The following is a 24,264-nucleotide window of genomic DNA, read 5'->3' on the forward strand; positions in this document are numbered from 1 at the left end:
ACAGTAAAGCTTTCTCACTGCTGAGAAAAATGCTTTTAAATAATGTGTTTAAATGCCTAAAACATCTTTTTATTGTGCATTAATAAATACCAGGGCTGTCATTAGGTGGTACAAAGTCAATTTTATCCTGAATTGCTGAGCAGAACTGCAGGATACGGCACATTAATTCACTACAGACACTACATTTCTGATAATGCCCCAGCATTTTTCCAAAGGCTTTCATTTAGAGTCAGATTATTTTGTTTTTACAAAGTAATGAACATCCATAAATATTTAAAGAACGTCAGACCGTAAAAGACAAGGTGATGATAGCTCTTAACTTTATATTGTGGTTAGAGCCACTTAAACCCGGACACCGAATAACCCACCAAAAATACAGATTAGACCACTGAAGCAAAGGCATTAATTAAACAAGCAAAAGCACCAGCCACTTTAGCATAGGCTTTGTTTAAGATAGTTGCTAAAAAGGGCACTGATAACAAAAGCTTTCAAAATGAGCATGGTGATCTAGCCAATATAACTAACTATTGTTTACATGTGGGTTTATGCTACGAAAGAAATATATTTCATATGTTTGTGGCAGTAATTTTACTATATAACACAATATTAATAATAATAACAATAACGTTTAACTAGTAATTTTATTAGGCAAGCAGGGGGTACAACTGTGCCCCTCTAAGTAATGTAGAAATGCCCCTGATAAGTATTGTACTTTTACCACATCATTTGGATTATGAGGTTAAAGTACAATACAAATAAAACCTGTATAGCAAAGCAAAAGAAATGCATGTGCCTGAAGTAGGGCTGGGCGATATGCTAATATACTATATCATGATACTTAAAGACATTTTCACGATATAAAATACATGTAATCACAGACTAAATCCATCAGTAGCGGCGGTTTCCTAAGAACTACTATTCAGATACTGTCCCGTACCGAATACAGTGATTTCAGTTTTGTATACATCTGCTGCTCTTCATCCAATCAAACCAGTCTAATTACACTGTAGGTACTGAGACTTGCAGCTGATCAGTGCTCCTTACGCATTAAAATATCTTTAATATGCTTAGAAAAACATATATTGTGCTTCATGATAACAAAATGTATATCGTCATATTGCTTGGCTCTAGTCTGAATGTGTATGTGCTCTTGATTCAGTGAGTGTGTGTATGTGCATCTGCATGTAATTTTTAGGTTGTGTGCAGGTTATCTATACTTTTATTGTGTGTGTGTGTGTGTGTGTGTGTGTGTGTGTGTGTGTAGAACCGGGGCTCTTCATATAGGTGACCGCGTGCTGGCCATTAATAGCGTGAGTCTGAAGGGAAAGCCACTCAGTGAGGCCATCCACCTGCTTCAGACTGCTGGAGACACGGTCACTCTAAAGATCAAAAAAAGAGCTGAACGTAAGTCTAAAACACACACACACACACACTAGCATAAGTAGGAATAACTGACTATAGAAAGTAATACATACACTATATGTCTAAATGTTTGTGGATACTTTGTTGTGTTGTGGATACCAATACTTTTAGGATGAGTTGGGGATGAGGTGGAGGTGGTGATCATCCAACATCCTGACCTCACTAATGCCACATCCTCACAGCAATGCTCCAGAATCTAGCAGAAAGTCTTCTTCCCTGGACAGTAAAAAAAAAAACAGAGTATACCCTTTTTAATACCCTTGATTACGAAAGAAACATTGAATGAGCCGGTGTCCCAATACTTTTGTCCGTATTGTTTTTGCTTTTTGACATAATGTAAATCTGGCAGTTTTTCTTTGCATTGTGTCAGACTTGCATGAGGAATGGACCAATAGAAATGCTCTAAAATTACTTGGAATGAAGTCTTTTTACATTTACTTCCATTGAAAGCCAAGAAGGTTTTTTCCTTTTCCTGTAAACTTTTTGGAAATATAAGGTTGACAGTGGCAGTATAAGCATGACAGTGAACAGTGTGTATATAAGGAGAGAGTCTGTATATAAGAAGAGAAGAGTTCTCCTGAAATGGAGATAAACATCATGAATAATGAATGAGCTCAGGTGCACAAGCCCTACCTTCTCGCTCTTCTCTCTCTCAGCTGTTCTAGACTCGGATGCAGGCAGTCCTCTGAGAGCCGGCTCTTGTCTGAGCGACACTGAAGATGAGCGCTCGGATTCTCTTCAGCACTGTAAGTATTCGGGGCTCCGTCGCTTGGTCACGCCCCCAAGTCTGGATTCGGCCATGGACTCCTGGGATAGCACCGCCCTCGTTGCCTGCTATGGCAACCAAGGTAAGGAGGGATGATTAATTATTCATAGGCTAATTAAGGTTAAAGAAGGAGGTTTAAAGCTAAATCTGGGGCCAGCTCGGGTTAATAGAACAAAAAACTGGGAGTTAATTTTAGAGCTAGTCTTTTAAATCAGGCTGCAGGTATGAGAACGTCTTATTGATGCATATTTTACTTCTTTTGTTACTTAATTGTTGCTTAAAGGCACCGCTTAGTGGCTTATCATGGATTTACAAATACAGATAAAATATAATAGATACGGATATGGAACATCTGCATCTGATCAAACATCAGCCAGAAATGCTGGATGAGATCTGGGTGGGGGAATTTTAAAAAATGTATCCGATCTCATCCTGTAACAAATCTATCCTGAATAAGCACACACTCTCACGCCGTGTTTCACGATGGTGTTGGCTGTGTTTCTCCTCCTGTGGGTTGGGAAAGTCTTTGAGCAGTCGAGAAGTTTGATAGCCTACTTTTAGATGCTTCTCTCTAAGATAGATAGATCATTGATTGATCCCAAAGAAAATTTAAGCAACATTATGTGGTATTTTAACATAAAATGGCAGCTTCAGAATCAAGTTAATGCTCCGCTGAGTGTAATAGGGAGGATGGTGCCTCTGTCATTGCCACTCCTGCACTATGAAACTTTGGTGGAGCTTTCCGAGATCTCTTGCCCTCTCGACTGAGTCATATTAGTGTAAAATCCTGTAATATTGCACATGTACATCTGTCCATGAGGGGGCGCTCAAAGAACGACCATTTTCTCCACAATTTGGACTGCCAATTACCCAACCCATAAATAATCCATCGCCTCAAACCCCCCATCGCACATGATACCCCCGTCGCCTGGAAAGTAGCACCCGCCAATGCTTATACAGTTAAGCCAAAAATGTTTGGAACTGCCACCGAAGCAACATTGTCAGCCAACCAACAAGCCTGGAGGGAAGCAGCGCATATAACCGGCTTCAACGTAGCAGTCTGTATACTCCAGTGACGGCCAGCATTACAGCGAAGTGATGTGGGGAGAGAGAGCGCCATCTACCCACACTGTAGAGAGCAAGGCCAATGGTGCCTTAGTCCGCTGGGTCACTCAGGCCCCAAAGTGCATTACACTCCCCAACTGTAGATGGAGCCCATAATTAAATAAATACGAATTCTCTCAAAATGCTGCTTTAGGTATTCTCTAACAGCAGACTGTAGTGTTTAACACCGTATCCTCTCTTTGCTTTTGTGTTTCCAGGGCCGTACATGCACAGAGCGTCCAACCTGGCTGTCCACCCTGACGAGTGGAGACGAACCAATCATAGGAGCCCACTGGTTTCAAGGAGAAACGCCCACCATACTGCAGTGTATGATGGGAGGTTAGGAGAGGAAGACTGGAAATATTGTGGGTAAGGTCGTTCACCTTTTTTATTGGTTATTAATGGATGCTGGGAAAATTCAGCAGTGACTTCAGGACCGTATTTCTTTCTCAAGAGTCTTCCACCGCTTCTGTGTGTAGGCTGGCTAGAACATGCTGTGTGCTTTCTTAATTACTAACACCAATGACTGTAGAAAACATGGACAGAGCAACGTCTCTCAAAAGCGATGTAACACCTGGTCTAGCGCCTCTGGTGGCTGGTTGCAGTATGATGCAGTAAGTAGCTCCGCCCATCCCCATATGTTTCAATGACAAAAAAGCCCATTTCCATCTTATTTTCTTATATTTGAGACCCTGAGGCTTGGTCTGAGAGAAGGGGGCAGATCTACCAAATCTGGCACCACCTGTGGTCTCTACAGCGCAGAATATGGTTGCTTTCTACAGTCATTGACTAACACTCATTGACGGTTCATGGCTGCGTCTGCTTTCTCTCGGGTGTGCACCCTACGGTCATCCTGGAACCCATTATTAAGGCTCAGAGCGTAGTTATAGGTAGACTATGGACCTATAGTGGTATCTACTATTTACTTTTGGTTCCCCACAGAACCTTTCAGGTAAAAGGTTTCCATTGAGACACTGTAAAGAACAATCCACCCAAGGCTGTTTAGAGTAGCAAAAGTGGCTCTCCCAAGAGCTCCAATATTAAGAGTACACAGAATTCACTTCTCAACGGGTTGAGCCCAAGAGAACGCCACACGCTGGAGGCTGTAGCTTGTGGGGAAACGGCCTTTTCTCTGGTTTACATTTGGATGTATTCACATTGCCTGAACTACACTTAAAGAAGTAGTGTGCTGTGAAGAAATATCACACAAATGTTGTCTGGAGAAATCTGTATTCCCTGCCTATGTAGGCCTGTTTTGATGATTACTTTCTGTGCCAGACTGCATATCAAACAGCAATATGTGTGGCACAGAAGAAAAACAGTGTCCTTCTCTGTTCTATCAGTGCTTCTGTTTCTCTCCTCCTCAGGTTTTCTGTCTCTCATCTGCCTTACTAATCACCCATGGGCCCCCGGTGTCATCTTTTTTCTATTGCTTCTGTTTCCCACCGCTTTCGCCGCGTCTCAAAACAGGCCATGGCGTCTTTAGCCACGTCTTTAGTGTGAATGTGTGTGTGAATGTGTGTGTGTGTGTGTGTGTGTGTGTGTGTGTGTGTCCTCTTTCTGGTTTTATATAACCTTCCTCATGCCTGTGGTGGAGATCTTACAGAGGGTGCTTCAGTGTGTGGTTATGTAAAGCTATAGAGAATAAAGGCAAAAACAGTGTGTGTGTGTGTGTGTGTGTGTGTGTGTGTGTGTGTGTGTGTGTGTGTGTGTGTGTGTGTGTGTGTGTGTGTGAGAGAGAGAGAGAGAAAGAACTCCATCTCCCAGAGTGCACCTGGACTTTCATTACCCAGGATACTTTGCATTGACACAGATCTGTTAGTCCCACACGTTGCCACGGTGACAGTCAGGAGAGCTATTGGTCCCAAGCCCTGCAAGACCTGGAGACGTGCGGCCAATCAGAAATTCTGCGAGAGCTGGAGGTAAAGAAAACACCACAACATTACATTTTAATTTGTAATATTTACAAAATCCTGATGGTTTCTTTGCTGTAGTTCTTATCAAGTGAAGTGAAAGGTACATAATATGTTGTTGTTTAATGTTATATACACTATATAGCCAAAAGTATTGGGACACTGCTCATTTCATGGTTTCTTCTGAAATCAAAAAAAAAAAAAAAAAAAAAAAAAGCTGAAGTAACTGTCTCTACTGTCCAGGAAAGGCTTTTTATTAGAGCATTGGTGTGAAGATTTGATTGCATTCAGCGACAAGACCACTAGTGAGGTCAGGATGTTGGATGATAACAACCCACATCATCCCTAACGTGTTCATGTTTATCTGCTCTATTCCTAGTCCTATTCTATTGGCAGTACTTCTCTCCAGGGACTAGACAAGCTGTGTGTGTGTGTGTGTGTGTGTGTGTGTGTGTGTGTGTGTGTGTGTGTGTGTGTGTGTGTGTGCACTAGCACATCTGTCTGTCAGCAATGGGTGCAATTTAAAGTAGCTGAATGCGTTCATTAGAAGGGGTGTCTACAAACATTTGGACATGTAGTGTATATATGGCAGCTTTACAGGAGAAAGACCAAACTTTCAATGGAAGTCAATATAGAAAGGTTTTATTACAAGTCATTTTGGAGCATTTCTATTGGTCTGTTTTTTGCATGACAGTGACTGTATGTATTATCATTGTATATCCCCTGCAGGCCACCATCATGTCCGGGAGCACTCTGAGTTTGGGGGATGAGAGTGAAGAGTGTAATGACAATGGGCTTAATCCTAAAGCAGTGGAGTCTAAACAGGATTGTGAGAATAGTATGGAGCTGAAGGAGTTGGGCCCGGCCATGCCCTTAGAGCTACACAAGGTACTTATTTCCCTGCACTTCAGTCCACACAATGCTACCAGTGCTGGGAGGGTGAGGGCTAGCTTGTGCCTCCTCTGAGACATGAGAACCTGACACTAACACAACGTCATTGGACAGCTGAGAACGCTTGGAGGAAAACACTGCTAGTTCAGTTATGTCAGCTAACAGATGCCAGAGTGATGGGAAGGGAAACACCAGAGAGCAAGTCCAGTTAATTACACCAAGAGGGTCTTACACACATGGACAAAATTGGTACCCCTCGGTTAATGAAAGAAAAACCCACAATGGTCACAGAAATAACTTGAATCTGACAAAAGTAATAAATACAAATTCTATGAAAATGAACAAATGTAAATTCAACATTGATTTTGAACCATTGCTTCAATCAATTATTAAAAAAAATAAACTAATGAAACAGGCCTGGACAAAAATGATGGTACCCCTGAAAATAATGTGACCAAAGGGAAATGTTAAATCAAGGTGTGTCCACTAATTAGCATCACAGGTGTCTACAATCAAAAGACAAAGACATGGTGTGTAACACACTCAACATGGACCAGAGGAAGTGGACCATGGACCAGAGGAAGGACCAGAGGAAGTGAAGGAAAGAGTTGTCTTTAGACAAGCAAGACCATCTCCAAGCAGCTTGATGTTCCTGTGACTACAGTTGCACATATTATTCAGACATTTAAGATCGATGGGACTGTAGCCAACCTCCCTGGATGTGGCAGCAGAAGGAAAATTGATGACAAATCAAAGAGACGAATAATACGAATGGTAATAAAAGAGCCCAGGAAAACTTCTAAAGAGATAAAAGGTGAACTTCGAGCTCAAGGAATATCTGTCAGATAGCACCATCTGTCGTTGTTTGAGCCAAAGTGGACTTCATTGCAGATAACCCAGGAGGACACCATTGTTGAAAACAAATCATAAAAAAGCCAGACTGGAATTTGCCAAACTACATGTTGACAAGCCCCAAAGCTGAGAGACAAAAATTTAACTTTTTGCCAAGGCACAGCAGCTCTATGTTCACAGACAGAAAAATGAAGCATATCAAGAAAAGTACACTGTCCCTACTGTGAAACATGGAGGAGGCTCTGTTATGTTCTAGGACTGCTTTGCTGCATCTGGCACAGGGTGTCTTGAATCTGTGCAGGGTACAATGAAATCTCAAGACTATCAAGGGATTCTAGAGAGAAATGTGCTGCCCAGTGTCAGAAAGCTTGGTCTCAGTTGCAGGTCACGGGTCTTGCAACAGGATAATAACCCAAAACACACAGCTAAAACACCCAAGAATGGCTAAGAGGAAAACATTGGACTATTCTGAATTGGCCTTCTTTGAGCCCTGACCTAAATCCTATTGAGCATCTTGGGAAGGAGCTGAAACATGCCGTCTGGAAAAGGCACCCCTCAAACCTGAGACAGCTGGAGCAGTTTGCTCATGAGGAGTTGGCCAAAATACCTGCTGAGAGGTGCAGAAGTCTCATTGACAGTTACAGGAATCGTTTGATTGCCTCGAAAGGTTGTACAACAAAATATTAAGTTAAGGGTACCATAATTTCTATCCAGACCAGTTTTCTGAGTTTTTTTTTTTTTTAATAATTCTGTTAAAGCATGGTTTAAAATTAATGTCGGATTTTCATTTGTTAATTTCCATAGCATTTTTATTTTATCTTGTGGGTTTTTTTGTTCTGATATGCAGTGGTCAGTACCTACCAAAAGTGGTCCAAGGAAAGACAACCGGTAAATGAGCACCAGGGTCGTGGGCACCTACGGCTCATTGATGTGATCCTTAACTTACAGGACTCTAATGCTGCTAATGTCTTACAAAAGAACTCTTGTGGAGCCCATACCTCGACAGGTCAGATCTGTTGTGGCGGCACAAGGGGGGGCCAGCTCAATATTAGGCAGTTGGTGCTGTAGTTTTAGCTGATCAGTGCAGGCAGAAATGGACCTGCCATGTGCAGACTGGTTTACTGGTCCTTCTCTGTCTCTTGTTCCCACAGATCTGCCTGAAGAAGGATGAGGACAGCAGGGATTTTGGGTTCAGTGTCTCTGATGGTCTGTTGGAGAAAGGTGTTTATGTGAACATGATCCGTCCGGGCGGTCCTGCAGACCAGGCGGGTTTACATCCGTATGACCGCATTCTGCAGGTAACTGACTGGAGTGTGTTGGATCTGAGCTTGGTTACGTTACATACAAACTACACCTGATCTGGTTTCTTATGAGGTTCTCCAAGTTGGCAGCCTTTGCTACTAAAGGGTGCTTTTTGGGGAGGAGCATGCACCAATGCAGGTCAAAAGCAATATCCCACACCCGTCTCTCTCTCTCGCGCTCTCTCTCGCGCTCTCTCACTCTCTCTCGCTGTCTCTCCCAGGTGAACCACGTGCGGACACGGGATTTTGACTGCTGCTTGGCCGTGCCGCTGATGGCCGAGGCCGGAGATCAGCTCCAGCTGGTCATCAGCAGGAACCCCCTTGCGCAGGCTCTTCTGAGACCAGCTAAAGATGCCCCGCAGCCTTCAGACACGCTGACCATTCTCCCTGAACACAGCCCCAAGACAGACCTCTGACCTCCAAGACAGCAGAGAATACAGACAGTGACTGTTTACTGCTAGGGGCAGGACTCTCTCCTCGTCTCTCTCTTTCACAAATGCACACACACACAAGGGATGTTAACAGGAACGATACACTGACATTTACACACACCACCTCCTTTCCACCCATTAAAAATGTTAATTTTCCTTAACGGGACCATTTTATTAGTAACGATCACAACACCTAGCTTCACAGTGTACACACCTGCCATTGTTTTATTTATTTATTTCTTAAAACTATAACCCCCTCCCCCAGCCATAAGGCACACCCACAAACACAATGTCACACTACATAATGCTACATTAAACCCAACACTGTTAATGAAGGAACTCATGGGTTCACTTTAAGCACTTTATGTTCCTCACAGTTTCAGTTCTACTCACACAAACATGCACACACACCTTGTACTCTTCTAGAAAACACTTGAACTTGGTTTTATATGCATATGAGGTTTAAAAGCACAAACCGAGAGAAAGAGAGAGAGACACACACACACAAACACTGTGCGCTGTGCAGTGATGATGAAACTCTTGCTCTTGCTCACTAGGGACCAACCGAACACAACGGCCAATTCAGGAGACGCGGTTTTCTCTTCCCTCACCTCAAAACTAAAGCTTTATTTTTACGAGTTGAAGCAGCTGAAGGTCATTTGAAGTGGCGCTCTTCTGCATAATTTGGGGGTTGGCTTTCTATGCACAGATTAAGTCTAGTCCTGAAGTGACATGGATTTTAGTGCATAGCGCCCCTTTTGACACGATAACCTACTTCAAAACCCATTTAGACTGGGCTTAATGTGTGTATAGAAAGCCACTCATGCAAATTTGTGTGCTGTAAGGAACATCATCATCCATGACGTCGTCTATGTAAACCCCATGTGAAATAAGAGGATGTGATCAGTTCTGCTAGTTTTTTTTTACTGATGAGCAACGTTTGTGAAGTGAGTCCCTTCATAAAAGGGTCAGTACTTTCACCTGTGACTGTTTAAAAAGTGGGACTTTTAGAGCGTTTGAACCCAATGAATGAATGTTTTTACCCACAGTCCTCTGATGTGCACGTCTCCCGTGACTACGGTAATGTCAGTTTTAAACAGTGATGATGTCGAGTGTTATGACAGATAAGATGTACGTGTAAATGATTGATTTTAGTCATGGAAAATTATCATTTGTTTCCCTTTTTTTTAGGAAAATAAAGAAAGAAAAGCCTGTGTGTTTACTTTGCGATGCCATATCAGTAAATAAGACAGTCGATGGCAGGTTATGCCTACCATCCACTAAAGACTCTCTCACATTTAAAGACCATTTTGGAGGTATGGACCACGCTAATGGAGCTGGAGACCTTGGTTTGACTAGAGTTCTGGGCTGCTTGCTGGTGGGTGCGTCAGCCCACCCGCCAGTGGCTGAGGTGAGCAGAAAAGCAGAGTTGAGGAGACTGGGTGAGAGTGGGGGGGGGGCGTGGTCCATCTCCCAAAATTAAGTTTCATCATAACTCCACTCACTCTACTCATAAACCTTCATCCTTACATAGTGCAGAACTTTGAGGGTTCCTCTTTCTGTAGTGGTGTCTGAGAATCTAGTGCCGAATTTCAGCCCACTGTGACAATCCCATAATGCACTGTAGTATATAGTGTACAAAAGATGTGCACTAAATGGACATGGAATACCCATAACCCATAGCATTTATTGGTTTAAAACCAACAATGTTGCCAGATTGGGTGGACACAGATTTTGCAACACTGACGTCAGGGCCCTTCACCAGGACTTGAAAGATCACTGTGCAATCAGCAAATACAGTATCAGGATGTGCCCAAAGTTGCTGGAGACATTAGTCTCCTCCATGTGCTGGTTAACCTGGCAGAGAGTATCCAGTTCTGCTGCTGGAAAAGGGAATGAGCTTTTGGGTTGTGCCAGATAAATCCATACATAATAAAATTAATATTATTAAATCAAATACATGCAAATAAACATTGTTAATCCTTAATTGATTGATCTTACTATTTGTAAGATATCCACAGTTCATTATTGGGCCATGTCGGTTTGGTTTTGCTGTTACTGACGTGCTGAACATCCACCGTTTATCATGTTTACTTTTTGGATGTTTTTTCATGCACGCTAGTGTCTGGAAACCACTGTACCAATCTGGCAACCCTTTCTGCGATGCCTTGAGCTCACACACACAACGACGTGTCCGAAATTGTCCACTACCCTGTGGAATTCTGTTCCGTTTAATAGTGCTCTGTACAGTGATGGGGGTTCTCACATGTAGGGGACATGTAGTGAATAGGGCACTAATAAGGGTCACTATTTGCAAGAGTGCAATTAGACTCATTTAAAAATTATTTCCCATAATGCACCAGGTGGACATTTATTAGAAGAGAAACTGTTGAATAAATGGAGCCGAAACAGAAGCAGCTTTTGGCCACAGCTGCCCTTGTTTGGGGGTAAAAGAAAAACACCCCCCAAAAGAGACGATGCAGAATTTGTACACAGTGAGGGGCTTCCTGTTTGGTGCTGGAGAGAGCTCACTTATTGGTTATTCACAACGTTCACAATTTGCATTACCCGAGACTAAAAACACAGTTCATTATATCGAAAAAGGCCACCATCCTGACTTAAGACCATTATCCTGACACCCTAGACACCGCATAATCACACACTGCAACTCTAGCAAGACTCACAAGATCCTATTCAGACACTAGAAACTTCCAGAGAAACAGAGAAATCGCTTGGAAAGACATTTGGTGGAAGGCCGGGATCAGTGAGAGCTGTGGTTGAGTCCGTGATCAGAGGGTTTCGCTTGTTTACAACACCTCTCTGCTTCAGCTGGTCACCTTGGGCTGTTGAAGATGACTCACTTCAGATGACTCAGTTCATAAAAACATCCATTGTCTGCTTTGGTGGCGGCTGTTCCAGCTTTCTGAAGACCCTCTGACTTATACCAGGGTGACCTCTCTCCACTGCCTTGCTCATTTCGAAAATTAGATCCTAATTGGGTAAAAATAAATTCTCAGATTATGGTAAAATCTGATATTTTTCTGCTGACCTCTCTCATCAACAAGGCGTTTCTGACTGTGTTTTTAGAAAGACTTTTTCAGTAAAAGCCACTGTGAGGTTTATGAAACCATAATAACTCCAGTAATCACTTGGATGTGTACATTTATTTGCATGGTTATGTCTATTTTTATAGCATTTAGTTTGGTTGGAGGCTTCTTAAGATTGGTGCAAGACTTTTTATATTCATAACCTTTTTATAAAAATGGTTCTATATGACTCTATAAGGTTCGATAAGGTTCTATTATTGTTGCAAGTCAAATAACTCTATTCCACTACTACAGAAAACCTTTTTTGGTGACCAACAATTACCCAATTACATCCTAATTGGGTAAAAAAAAAAATTTTTTTCCCCCGCTCATCAACAAGGCATTTCTGACTGCGTTTTTATGTTTTTTTTTATTATCAGTAAAAAAACTCACATTAATCATTTGAAAAACTTTTACTTTTTCAGTAAAAGCCACTGTAGGGTTTTTAAAACCATGATAACTCCAATAATCTTTAGCATGGTCTATGTTTATAGCATTTAGTTTGGTTGGAGGCTTTTTAAGATTGGTGGAAGACTTTTTATAGTTATAATCTTTTCTAAAAATGGTTCTATATAACTCTATAAGACTCTATAAGGTCCTATTATTGTTGTAAGTCAAATAACTTTATTCTACTACTACAGAAAATTAGAAAACCTTATTTTGGTGACAGCATATCACAGTGCATATCACAATTTTTAGTTTTAACCATTGTTTGAACCCTGTAGCTGCTCCCTGTAGACTGTCTAAATAATTCTGGATGAACAGACCAATAGAAATTCTCCAAATTATGTGAATACACGTTTTCATTTTTTGTTGGACGAATATGTAGCACATTCTCTCTTTTTAACAATAAACAACACACATGGACACGTGTACCAAGAGGGAAAAAAACTTTATTTTGGATCTAGATGATGCAATATGCATCTCAAAAGGACTGAGTTTATAACAAAGCTACTTTGGTTACACAAGATCTTTCAAATTGTTGAATCAAATTAAGTTACCGTACATTTAACTGTGTGAATGGTCATTTTGTTATCTTGAATTTTACCATTTCATGTCATCAGATGTTTAAGCTGAAATCAGAATAAAGCCACTTTTGTTTTTTATTATTTTTTCTTAAACAAATATTGCACACTGCAAGTTGCATCTAGGCTGATGATAATCAACATTTGGATATACATTTCTGAAGGAGTTCAGAAAGATATAGGCAAATCACTGAAAGTCATGTAATCATGTACAGTATAAAATGGTTAATACAAAAGGCAAATGTCATTTGAGACTAATTAAAATGCAAGTGAGCAAACCCTTGTTTTTTCAAAGTGGACGCAGTGATCTCAGAGAGAACCGGCCCGGCAGAGTGGAGGGTGACTGGAGCGTGGTTTGGTAAAGCTATTCTGCAGGCTACTGAGGTGTAATGGTGGATGTGTTTGAAGGCGGATACGGGGATGTGGTGTGGTGTAGTGTAGGGATGGAAAGATGGATTGATGCATTGATGTGTTGTGATGATCAAAATGTGGTGTATTGATTTTGAAATGGAAGAATTCATTAGAGTCAAATATTGCTATTGGAATAAAAGACTTGCTGTATTAAAAGTCTTTGACTAGATTCCAGTAGTGTGTAAATAAGTCCGGCTCACGTTTGTATATTCAGTGTAATGTAAAAGTATTGAATATAACCAATAAATCAGATATATTACTGAAATTTTTGATTTTTATGATGCACAGATATGATAGTTCTAACTAAATATATCCTATTTTTGTCATATTAAAATGATCAAATTTAAATAAACTGTAGTTAAATTTGAGATTTCATGTTTTTTGCAGCCCACCAAGCAAGATTTTTAATTGTACTAAAATAATCAAATCCAACCAAATTCTGAAATTTGACATTTTGCAACTTTGCATCAAAACTGCTTTAAAATAACTGATTCCAAACCAACTGTGGCCAAATCTGAGATGTTGCAATAAACTGCATTTTGCAATATAATTTATAGAATTTAATAAAACTGTGGCAAAATAACCAAATCCAAACAAATTATAGAGAAATTCAGTATTTAATACTAGTTAATTTTATATAGTGCCAAAATAATGGTGTCATTAATTATTAACCAATCCAAATGAATTATGATAAAATGTGAGATTCCAAATTTTTAAGATCTCCGATGCTATAATGTTGCCAAAATGTGAGAATTCAGAATGCACTGAATCCTTTCCTAACGAATCACAAATAATGTAATCGAGAGGTCAGAGATGTCCACCTTTCGTGTGGTGGGAAAATAAAGGCCTATGGTTTAGGAATCCAGGCTACATGATCTAGAATAAGGGTATTCCTGGAGGGCTTCAGTCTGGTACGTCTGCCTACTCAAACACACTCCAAGGTCTGACTGAGCAGGAAAAGCACTGCATTGTGCTGGACTGGGGCTGAACAGCCCTGATCTAGAAGTGAGGGATTTTGTATAATCAGAACTTTTCTCTGCATTAGGTTAAAGATCTGGATATGAAATGGATGAAGGATAATAAATCACAGCATATGAAGGATGGTACAGTGACCGTATTAAAAATGAAAACTGCTCAGCTCCAGTGAAAAGGGATTACATGGGTTTCCTGATTTCTGAAAGCCAATAATGGGCATGGATGGGTACACTGGACTATGAGCAACGGGTAGAACTTCGGCCCATTTAGTAAAGTAGTCAGGCAACACTGTTTTAATTTTAAAAGAAGAAAATCAGATTTAAGCTCCTCTCCTTAAATGAGAAGAGCTGCGAATGATACTTAGCATATAAAAGCACAGCTGCCTACAGTGTTCGAGTAGTCTGATGGCTGTATATATGCTGGATATATGTGTGTATGTGTGTTAGTGTGTGTGTGTGTGTGTGTATCAGTGTGCGTACAGCTCGTCTGGCAGTGATCACTAAGTTGCGAGGAGAGTTTAAAAAGGGCACAGTACTGAGAACATGGGCACACACGGATTTACCTCTCTCCAAGCAAGCAAACGCATCTGTGTGTGATGTGTTTGTGCATATCTGTGTGCATGTTGGTGTGTGTGTATATATATATATATGTGTGTGTGTGTGTGTGTGTAAGCAGTGCACAGCTTCCACGCAAAGCGGAGGTACATTCAGATTAATCAAGACAGAGAACAATGTCTTTACAACAAGGGTACTGCCACAGTCACTTACACACCGACTTATTATAGCTACCTAAAAATGTCACATATTTAGTTCACTGCTGTTTTTTTTGTTATTTTCTTAAAAACAAGGCTCAGCTTTAAACACTCCTAAATAACGTCCACAATTTCCGTCTCTCTCTCTCTTTCTCTCTCTCCCCACCTGTGCAAAGATTGACGGCAAAGCTCACTTCGGCCTCCACAAACACATTAGTGTTAACGTTAATATCAATGATTACAGTGATAATAAAATATCCTAATAACAGCAATAATAAAACCACAATAGTAATGAGAATAATAAAAGTCCTAAACAGCAAGAATAAAAGGATGTTATTATCAGAGTTAACCTCTTTTTGTAAAAATACAACTAGAATATACTAGTGCAGAGAAACAGGGGACAGTCTAGCTGGAGGGAGAGGGGCAGAAAGGAATACAGGGGTGGGAGGGGAGCAGAAACGGGTCTGATTAGAAGGAGGGGCGGGAAAGGTAATAGGGACCTCTCATAGAGAGTCTCACATTGTAGTTTCTACGATGGTGTGGGTGTGTTTGCTGAGGGCGTAAGTGCCATTGGGGTCGAGTGGGTGGAGCAGCTCACTGTTTTTCAGGCTGTACTCTTTGGGACGAGAGCTGGCCCCTCCTTTCACCGGGGCGGCAACAGCCTTGATCCGCTACACGAGATAAAAAAAGAAAGGATAATTAATCAGTCAACACTTTCACTCAAAGCCAAACACGTGCAAACAGTCAGTATGTGGACGCTGAATCATTTATTACTGTAAGATGGATTATTGTATGCGTGAATTATTGGCAGAGTAAAAAAACATCTTAACCTCTTCAACCCCTTAACACTTCAAGGCTAATTACACACTATAGGTGAATTACTCAGTAACTACAGAAACGTCAGTACAAACTGGTGGGGCTATTCTTTGGTCAGTTTGTAATAACATGTGTCTGTTGGTTCCTGAAATTTTCCACCATTGTTATAATTAAGGATCAACTCAGCACGTTTGCACTGCTTTGCAATGAGTTACTGATTAGTAAACCTTAGGGTGTAGTCACACAGGAGAAGGGGTTCAATTTCAATGGAGGTCAAGGTTTTTCTTCCAAAACATTGTGAAGCATTTCTATTGGTTCTTTCAGCATGAAATTGTGATACAATATAAAACTACAGAAACAGTTAAAATGGTACATTTTACACACACACACACACACACACACTATATATATATATATATATATATATATATATATATATATATAACCCTTGTCCTAATCCTAACCTTAACCCAAAACCTAATCCTAACCCTCATCCTGACCCTAATTCTAACCCTCACCCTAGCCCTAATCCTAACCTTAACCGAAAACCTAATCCTAACCCTCATCCTGACCCTAATTCTAACCCTCACCCTAGCCCTAATCCTAACCTTAACCGAAAACCTAATCCTAACCCTCATCCTGACCCTAATCGTACTTTAATCTCAACCCAAAACCTAATCCTAACCCAAAACCTAATCCTAACCCTCATCCTAGCCCTAATCCTAACCTTAACCTCAACCCAAAACCTAATCCTAACACTCATCCTAGCCCTAATCCTAATCTTAACCTCAACCCAATACCTAATCCTAACCCCCATCCTAGCCCTAATCCTAATCTTAACCTCAACCCAATATCTAATCCTAACCCCCATCCTAGCCCTAATCCTAACCTTACCCTCAACCCTGGCCCCAATCCTAACCTTAACCTCAACCCAAAACCTAATCCTAACTCTCAACCTAGCCCTAATTCTAATCTTAACCTCAACCCAAAACCTAATCCTAACCCTCATCCTAGCCCTAATCCTAACATCCTAAACCCAAAACCTAAACCTAACCCTCATCCTAGCCCTAATCCTAACCTTAACCTAAACCCAAAACCTAATCCTAACCCTCATCCTAGCCCTAATCCTAACTTTAACCTAAACCCAAAACCTAATCCTAACCCTCATCCTAGCCCTAATCCTAATCTTAACCTCAACCCTGGCCCCAATCCTAACCTTAACCTCAACCCAAAACCTAATCCTAACCCTCAACCTAGCCCTAATTCTAATCTTAACCTCAACCCTAAACCTAGCAGCTGGCTGAGGATGGTGAGCTGTTAGATGATCGGTGATCTCTCAGGTGATAATCTACAGATCTGAACTTAGACTCTCCAGGTGAAGAGCAGCTGAATTCAGCAGAAATCTCCAGTAAAGCCTCTTGATGATCTACTGAAAGTTCAGATGCTGTTACCTCGTGGCTCTGTTGTTGATCTGTTACTGAGAGACTGAGGAATGCCAATTTCATCTAAACAGGACCACTCCAAATGAAGTGCCACCAATTAAGGAGGTCAGGCTATGGAATGCTGGACTGACCAGAGGCTAATCAAAACAAGTCCAAGTGCAACATGACATGCTGTCAGTACTGGTGTCAACACTGGTGCTGCAAAGCATGTGGAGAATGATGGAGTTTGGAGGTCAGACATTACAGTAATAGGCCTGCTGGCTACTCAGAATAAAAATAACATTATTAAGTATTTTTTATATTTTATATGAAGATTTCAAGATTTTTGGTTCTACAAACTGGTTTGGAGCTCTGATGCTCCTCATTATAACAACCCATATCTCTGTAGCTTTGACATTAAGAATGGCTCTTATCTGTAGGGCTATAAGGGGACTGCATTTTTTAAAGCTGTTTTAAAATTGTGCTGGATCAGTCAGTCGTTATAACTGTCGCAGGAGCTTACAGAATGCTACAAGCATGCAAGGATAAAAGATGGTTATTGTACCTAATTATGGCCCAAGCTTCACTGTAATTATCTTGTTTTCACTGTAGAAGGCCGTGTGTTTCCAAGACATTGCAAAGTAAATACTGGGTGGTTGATCCAGTACAAGAAATCAAAGCCAAACGTGTTAGGCTAAAATTAGCTTAGCATATCCATGCCAACACTTATCATTAAAAGTAAATAAAAACCACGTGGACAGTGTAGTTCAGGTGCTCGCCCTTGATCATTATAACACAGATCTAAGCACCTGTTCATTTTTGAAGGAAATAGTTCATGTTTATTTGCTCAGTTTTATTAAACTAATATTAGAATAAATACAAATACATTTCCTACAGAAAGTGGAGGTGGTGGTTCTCCATCACTGTGCTCATTAGAACATCTCTAGTCTAGTATCATTTAGAGTTCTCCTATAACTCTAGGTTTGGTAAATCATTCAGGAGGAACCTCAACACTTTCATTCAAAGCCAAACACATGCAAACAGTCAGTATGTGGACGCTGAATCATTTATTAGTGTAAGATGTATTATGGTATACGTGAACTAATGGCAGAGCTCAGAAACACACTTTTAAAAAAGTGCAGAGCAGAACACCACCCCTTGTCATGAAAAGCCTTGGTATCTCCAAAATAGCAAACTGGTGGGGCTATTCTTTGGTCGGTTTGTAATAACGTGTGTCTGTTTATGTGGTTCCTGGCATTTCCCACCATTGTTATAATTGTGTAATCAAGTCAGCACGTTGTGCAACTACTTTGCAAGTAGTTACTGATTAGTAAACCTTAGGGTGTAGTCACAGAGGAGAAGGGGTTCAATTTCAATGGAGGTCAAGGTTTTTCTTTCTATTTCTATTGGTCCATTTAGCACGAAATTGTGATACAATATAAAACTACAGAAAAAGTTAAAATGGTACATTTTACATTATATATATATAACCCTTGTCCTAATCCTAACCTTAACCCAAAACCTAATCCTAACCCTCATCCTGACCCTAATCCTAACCTTAACCTTAACTTTAACCCCAAATCATTTAGAGTTCTCCTATAGGAACCTGGAACCAAGCTCTGTTCTCCAAGCTCACAAGATCTCCACTACCTTCTTCAGAATGAGAAGCCCTTGCTCCTTTTTACTGTATATATGTGTACCTGCATCTGTATCTGTTGGGATCTGGACTTTTCTACAGTAAACACTCTCTTACTGCTGAGGGACATGCTTTTTAATAATGCACTTTAATAATGGACTAAAACCTGCACAGTCCTGTATAGCCATTTTCACATAGGAACTCCAGAGAATCAGGTCCTTCAAGAAAGGTTTTACCTTCAATGCTGCTCCTTAAGAGATTCCTCCAGTTTCAAATTGAAGAACCCCTAAAAGTTTCCTTAAGAAACTTAAACTTTTAACAATGTATAAAGACAGGCCTGCTTTTTCTTATAGGATTTCTGCCAGTGCGGACCACACCCTGAGCTGTTAAGTTAAATTAGTCAGTTTTTTATGGTCAATTTTACTGGCAAAAAATTATAATAAATGAATCAATTTAAAATACTGTGATACATTTATGAGAGGAACGTTCTCACTACAGGAATTGTTCCACATGATCTAGGCAATGGGCAGCAGTACGCTGTAAAATTAGCATAGGATCCTGGTTTCACGCTAGTTGCATGAGAAACAAAACAACACGCCCACTGTAAATTCTCTGGAAGGTTATCTGCTCTATTGACACACAGGCTCACTGAGACATTACCCGGACTTTGTACTAGGGGGCTGGCAGGGTAAAGTCAGGGTAAGACTTTATATATATAAATTTTATACTATATATACAGCTCTTCCGGGAAATGTCCGGAAAGGGGACATGAGTTACTGCGTGTGTCTGAAAGGGGCTCATGTCTTATTTCAATGAGGAATTAACTGATGAATTAAGTGTGTGCGGTGAACATGGCAGGGTATTCACCTCGATCAGTGAGCCGTCCGATTGGATAATTTTGATGACGACCACCATAGGGATGCAGATCATGGAGGCCAAGGCCAGAGACCAACCCACTCCAATCGACCAATCAGGATACTCGTACACCTTGTTGTAGGTGAGGGGCTTATATTTCACCAATGAAAAGACAAAACAACCCTGAAAGAGGAAGCAGAGGGGCATTATTGTTAAATTCCAAAACAACCTGGAACACACTCTTCTCTACATCCACTTTCATACACACACACACACATACACACTTACCACACACAGGACAGGGGTGATCAGCGACCAGCTCCATTTCATCCAACCGTTTGGTCTGTAGCCGATCATGTCCTCAATAGCATCGTAGAAATTATCAGCGCCTGATGACACACACACACACACACACACTCATTCATAAAGGGCCCACATTTCGGATATTCCTTGAGTTTCTGAGGGTCACCTGTGAGGTTTGTTTGTCCATAGAACCAAGTTTCCAAACTCTCTCATTTCTTAAAATGAAACAGGCTGTATCAGACAAGATGGATATGCACTATATAGACAAAAGTATTTGGACACACCTCTTAATCATTAGATTCAGGTGTTCCATTCAGCCCCATAGCCACAGGTGTATAAAAAATGAAGCTTCTAGCCATGCAGTCTGCCTTTCCACACCTCAATGGTTCTAAAGAGCTCACTGAATTCCAGTGGTACTGTAATAGGAGTAGGTGTAATGTGTGTAATACGTTGGTCCATATACTGTATGTACATGAGCTCTGTTCTCATTGGCTGCCATGTATTATGCTTCATTGCCTTCATGTGAATCAGCAGGTCCAAACTCTTCCAGGCTAAATGGAGGTAGGTTTTTGTAACATCACAGATCAATGCCACCTTTAAAAAAATCATGAGTGTGACCTTGTAAAAGCCCTGTGTTTGGACACCTTACAGAGTTAGGACTTAGTAACACCACCACAGAGCGCCACAGGGGGTCATTCCTACCTGTGGCCATCAAACTTTAACTCCTCCCTCAGTGTGTGACACTAGGATTCAGCTGTGAAATACTCAAATTATACTGTTCATATTTGTATATAATATAGTATATAGTATATAATTATACTGTTTATTCTGTAATTAAATTTTAACGTGTGCAATAACTTTGGTGCAATAATTTTCCATATTTATTGTCACAGTTATTACCAATATGCCACTTTGCTATATTCATAATTTTTATATATATATGTACATTTTTCAAGTTTTTTCTTTGTTTGTTCTAAATGTATTTTCTTTTATTGAATGTTTATTTATGGAGTGTACATTCTATATATTCTATATATGTGCTAAATACATGCTTGGCTGGTTTTCTTGTGTTCTTCAGCCTTGTGGGCGTGCATTACTTTCTTTTTCAGATCTTTAGACAGCTGCTTAGAGGAGCTCATGTTTGCTGAGCAACTGTACAATGTTTAAAGAGACAGGGAACTGGTGAGATACACTGACATATCTTGGGTCGGATTTGCTAAACAATTATGGTGTCCAAACTTTTGTACAGGCCAAAGTGATTCATTACTGACTTCTCTGTTATGAAAAGCAGACTAACGATGCTTAAGTACGTGCTGAAAATATTGCATTTCATATTTGATTAGCTTTTGCATAAGACTGCGTGAACCATACAGACCAGAGTGACTGGTACAATTTTTACATAATACACTTACAAGGAGTGCAAAACATGGTTATTCATGTAAATAGTTTGTGTAGTGAACTGAAAACAACAGCAACAATAAAACCCATCAGCCTAAGAAGCGTTTGTGCTCAAATATTTCAAAATATGACTAAAATATCAACACTGAGCAGATCCAGCAGGAGACGACAAACCATGATTATGTAAGAGTGCTTTATAGGTCATTATTAACATACCCAATTACTGTCCTACTCAGCATGAGTACACTGACAAGACAGCAGGAGAGAGAGAGAGAGAGAGAGAGAGAGAGAGAGAGAGGGTGAGGGACTGAAAGAGAGAGAGAGAGAGAGGGTGAGGGACTGAGAGAGAGAGAGAGAGAGAGAGAGAGAGAGAGAGAGAGAGAGAGAGGTAAAGAGAGAAAGAGAGAAGCAGAGGGATAAAAAATGGTCCTAAGAGATAGAGAGAGAGAAAGAGCAAGAAGTAGGGAGAGGGACAGATAGAGGGATAGAAAGAGAGGGGTGCGAGAGAGGGAGAACGAGGGAGATGAGAGAAAGGGAGAAAAAGAGAGAGGGGGTAAAGAAAAAGAGAGGCAGGGGAGGGACAGAAAGAGAGAGCGAGAGGGAGAGAGAACTAGGGAAAGAGGGACAGAAAGAGGGGACAGAGAGCGAGAGACAGGGGATGGGGAGAAACAAAGGATAGGGAGACAGCGATGGAGAGAGAAAGCGAAAGAGAGAAGGAGAGGGATAGAGGGAGAGTAAGAACAATGATGAGGGATAGAGAGAAAGAATGAGTGAGAAAGAGAATGAGGAAAACGGAGAGAGATGGAGAGAGAGAGAGAGCGAGAGAGAAAGAGAGAGAGGGAGTTAGGAAGGGAATTGAAAGACAGAAAAAGCGAGTGATAAAGAGAGATAGAGAGAGAGCGAGAGAGAGAGAGAGAGAGAGAGAGAGAGAGAGAGAGGAAGGTAACTGAAAGACAGAAAAAGCGAGTGATAGAGAGAGATAGGTAGATAGAGAGAGAGAGAGGGGGGGGGGGGAGAGGGAGAGAGAGAGAGAGGGGGAGAGAGAGAGCGCAGCCTGAAGTATGAAAGCAGAGAACGCCCACATGAGTGGAGTGTTTATGCACCAAACACAGTTTTTAAACCACAACACTGACAATTCCAGGAATACAATGCAGTGTGTGTGTGTGTGTGTGTGTGTGTGTGTGTGTATGTGTGTGTGTGTGTGTGTGGAGATAGAAGACTCTTCACTTTCGTGGTTCTTCAATGAGAAGGTCACATTCAAATTTACTGCCAACCTCAGTGATTGATGTGTGTGTGTGTGTGTGTGTGTGTGTGTGTGTGTGTGTGTGTGTGTGTGTAAGAGCGTGTAAGTCTGAGAGTCTGTGTGTGTGAGCCTGTGTGTGTGAGTGTGTGTGCTGCTCGGAGTACATTATCAAGATGACTAACTGTTGGTTCAGTTACCTCTCCCACACAGATATAAAGGCAGGACACACTGTGCTCTGACTCTTGTGCTATCACACACACAGCCTGCAGAGTGATGGACATGTGTGTGTGTGTGTGTGTGTGTGTGTGTGTGTATGTGGACTCACCATAAACCCAGGCTACTGCCACACATTCAAAGAATGCAACCCAGAGAAGGCACACACCGCTGGCTGCATAGTAATCAAACAACTGGAACACATACATGCCACCCTGAAACACAGAGAGAGAGAGAGAGAGAGAGAGAGAGAGAGAGAGAGAGAGAGACATGTCATTCCTACACATATGACATAGCATATCCTTGTAATATACACTATCTGTCCAAATATTTGTGGACATCCCTTCTAATGAATACATTCAGCCTTTTTAAGTTGCACTCATTGCTGACACAAATGTGCAAATGCACACACACAGCTTGTCTAGTTTCTGTAGAGAAGTGCTGCCAATAGAATCTGGAGCAGATCAACATAAACCTATAGAGGGGTATATAGAGGGGTATAAAGCCCTCCAGCATTGAGCCGTGGAGCAGTGGAAGAACTGTGTTCTCTGGAATGATGGATGGTGCTCCACCCAATACTTCTGGGATGAGTTGGGAATGATGAGGTGAAGTGGTGATCATCAGTGAATGAGCAGGTGTCTCAATACTTTTGTCCATTTAATGTACTTCGAAGTTGTTAAGGAACTGAGCTTGTGCAGTCAGTTGCTCTTATCTGATCACCTTTACTGTCGGCAGTTAATTTTACTGGGTGAGTGTACACGCAATGTTACACCCCTAACACCCACATGTAAATGCATACACCCCCCCCCCCCCCACACACACACACAGAAAATGTTCTTACTTTAGTGACCATAGTGAGTCCCACCAGGTAACTGATGACACAGATGACAGCGATGAAGATCTCTCTCCGGTATCCCTTCCTTAGGAGGGATGGGTACAGGTCCACCAGTGAGGTGATCTGACCCTCCACTTCTACAAACTGTGGACACACACAACAAACACACACACACACACACACACACACAGTTTACAGTTCAGTTACTCAGATTCACTTCACGCTGATGATTCTGTGTTGGTGTGTGTTGGGTGGGTCAGCCTTACATAAACTAACAGTGTGTTTGTGTTTGTGTGGGTTTGTGTGTGTGTGTGTGTGTGTGTGTGTGTGTCTTCACAGTTTGTAGGAACGGAAGGTGTGAGAAAGCTTAAAATTACAATGAAATCTGATCCACTGCACTTTTAGCTGAGCACAGGATCAAATATCCACCCAGGTAAGGTCATACTGTCGAGTTCCCACTTGTGAGGTTCAGTTGCTTTTCTATGAACAAGACTAGACCACAACAAGGTCAAAATCTTAGATTAATTATCACTATTAATAATTAATTCCGAATATTAAAATATTAGAAGTAGATTTCATGTCATTTTACAGCAGTATAACTTGAATCAGTTCTTAT

The 24,264-nt window shown here is 41.1% G+C and overlaps 2 protein-coding genes across 4 annotated transcripts in view; one reads left to right on the forward strand and one right to left on the reverse strand.

Moving 5' to 3' along the window:
* Nucleotides 1-9,883, forward strand: part of grip2a (glutamate receptor interacting protein 2a) — a 53,914-nt gene extending 44,031 nt beyond the window's left edge. For all 3 annotated transcript variants that reach the window (XM_072681424.1, XM_072681426.1, XM_072681425.1), the window contains 7 exons: nucleotides 1,265-1,404; nucleotides 2,079-2,270; nucleotides 3,511-3,661; nucleotides 5,106-5,214; nucleotides 5,935-6,093; nucleotides 8,100-8,246; nucleotides 8,471-9,883. In XM_072681424.1, the coding sequence (XP_072537525.1) occupies nucleotides 1,265-1,404; nucleotides 2,079-2,270; nucleotides 3,511-3,661; nucleotides 5,106-5,214; nucleotides 5,935-6,093; nucleotides 8,100-8,246; nucleotides 8,471-8,665 (1,093 nt within the window). In that variant the 3' untranslated portion in view covers nucleotides 8,666-9,883. The remainder of the gene's footprint in view (nucleotides 1-1,264; nucleotides 1,405-2,078; nucleotides 2,271-3,510; nucleotides 3,662-5,105; nucleotides 5,215-5,934; nucleotides 6,094-8,099; nucleotides 8,247-8,470) is intronic.
* A 2,756-nt stretch (nucleotides 9,884-12,639) lies between these two features.
* The window catches only part of slc6a6a (solute carrier family 6 member 6a), a 37,235-nt gene continuing 25,610 nt past the window's right edge, over nucleotides 12,640-24,264 (reverse strand). The window contains exons 10-14 of the mRNA XM_072681427.1: nucleotides 23,655-23,792; nucleotides 22,926-23,028; nucleotides 19,945-20,045; nucleotides 19,669-19,839; nucleotides 12,640-15,599 (exon numbers count right to left, since the gene is read on the reverse strand). Coding sequence (XP_072537528.1) covers nucleotides 15,444-15,599; nucleotides 19,669-19,839; nucleotides 19,945-20,045; nucleotides 22,926-23,028; nucleotides 23,655-23,792 — 669 coding nt within the window. The 3' untranslated portion in view covers nucleotides 12,640-15,443. The remainder of the gene's footprint in view (nucleotides 15,600-19,668; nucleotides 19,840-19,944; nucleotides 20,046-22,925; nucleotides 23,029-23,654; nucleotides 23,793-24,264) is intronic.

The sequence above is a fragment of the Salminus brasiliensis genome, chromosome 6, assembly GCF_030463535.1.
Source record: "Salminus brasiliensis chromosome 6, fSalBra1.hap2, whole genome shotgun sequence".
In the NCBI taxonomy this organism is placed as follows: Eukaryota; Metazoa; Chordata; class Actinopteri; order Characiformes; family Bryconidae; genus Salminus; species Salminus brasiliensis.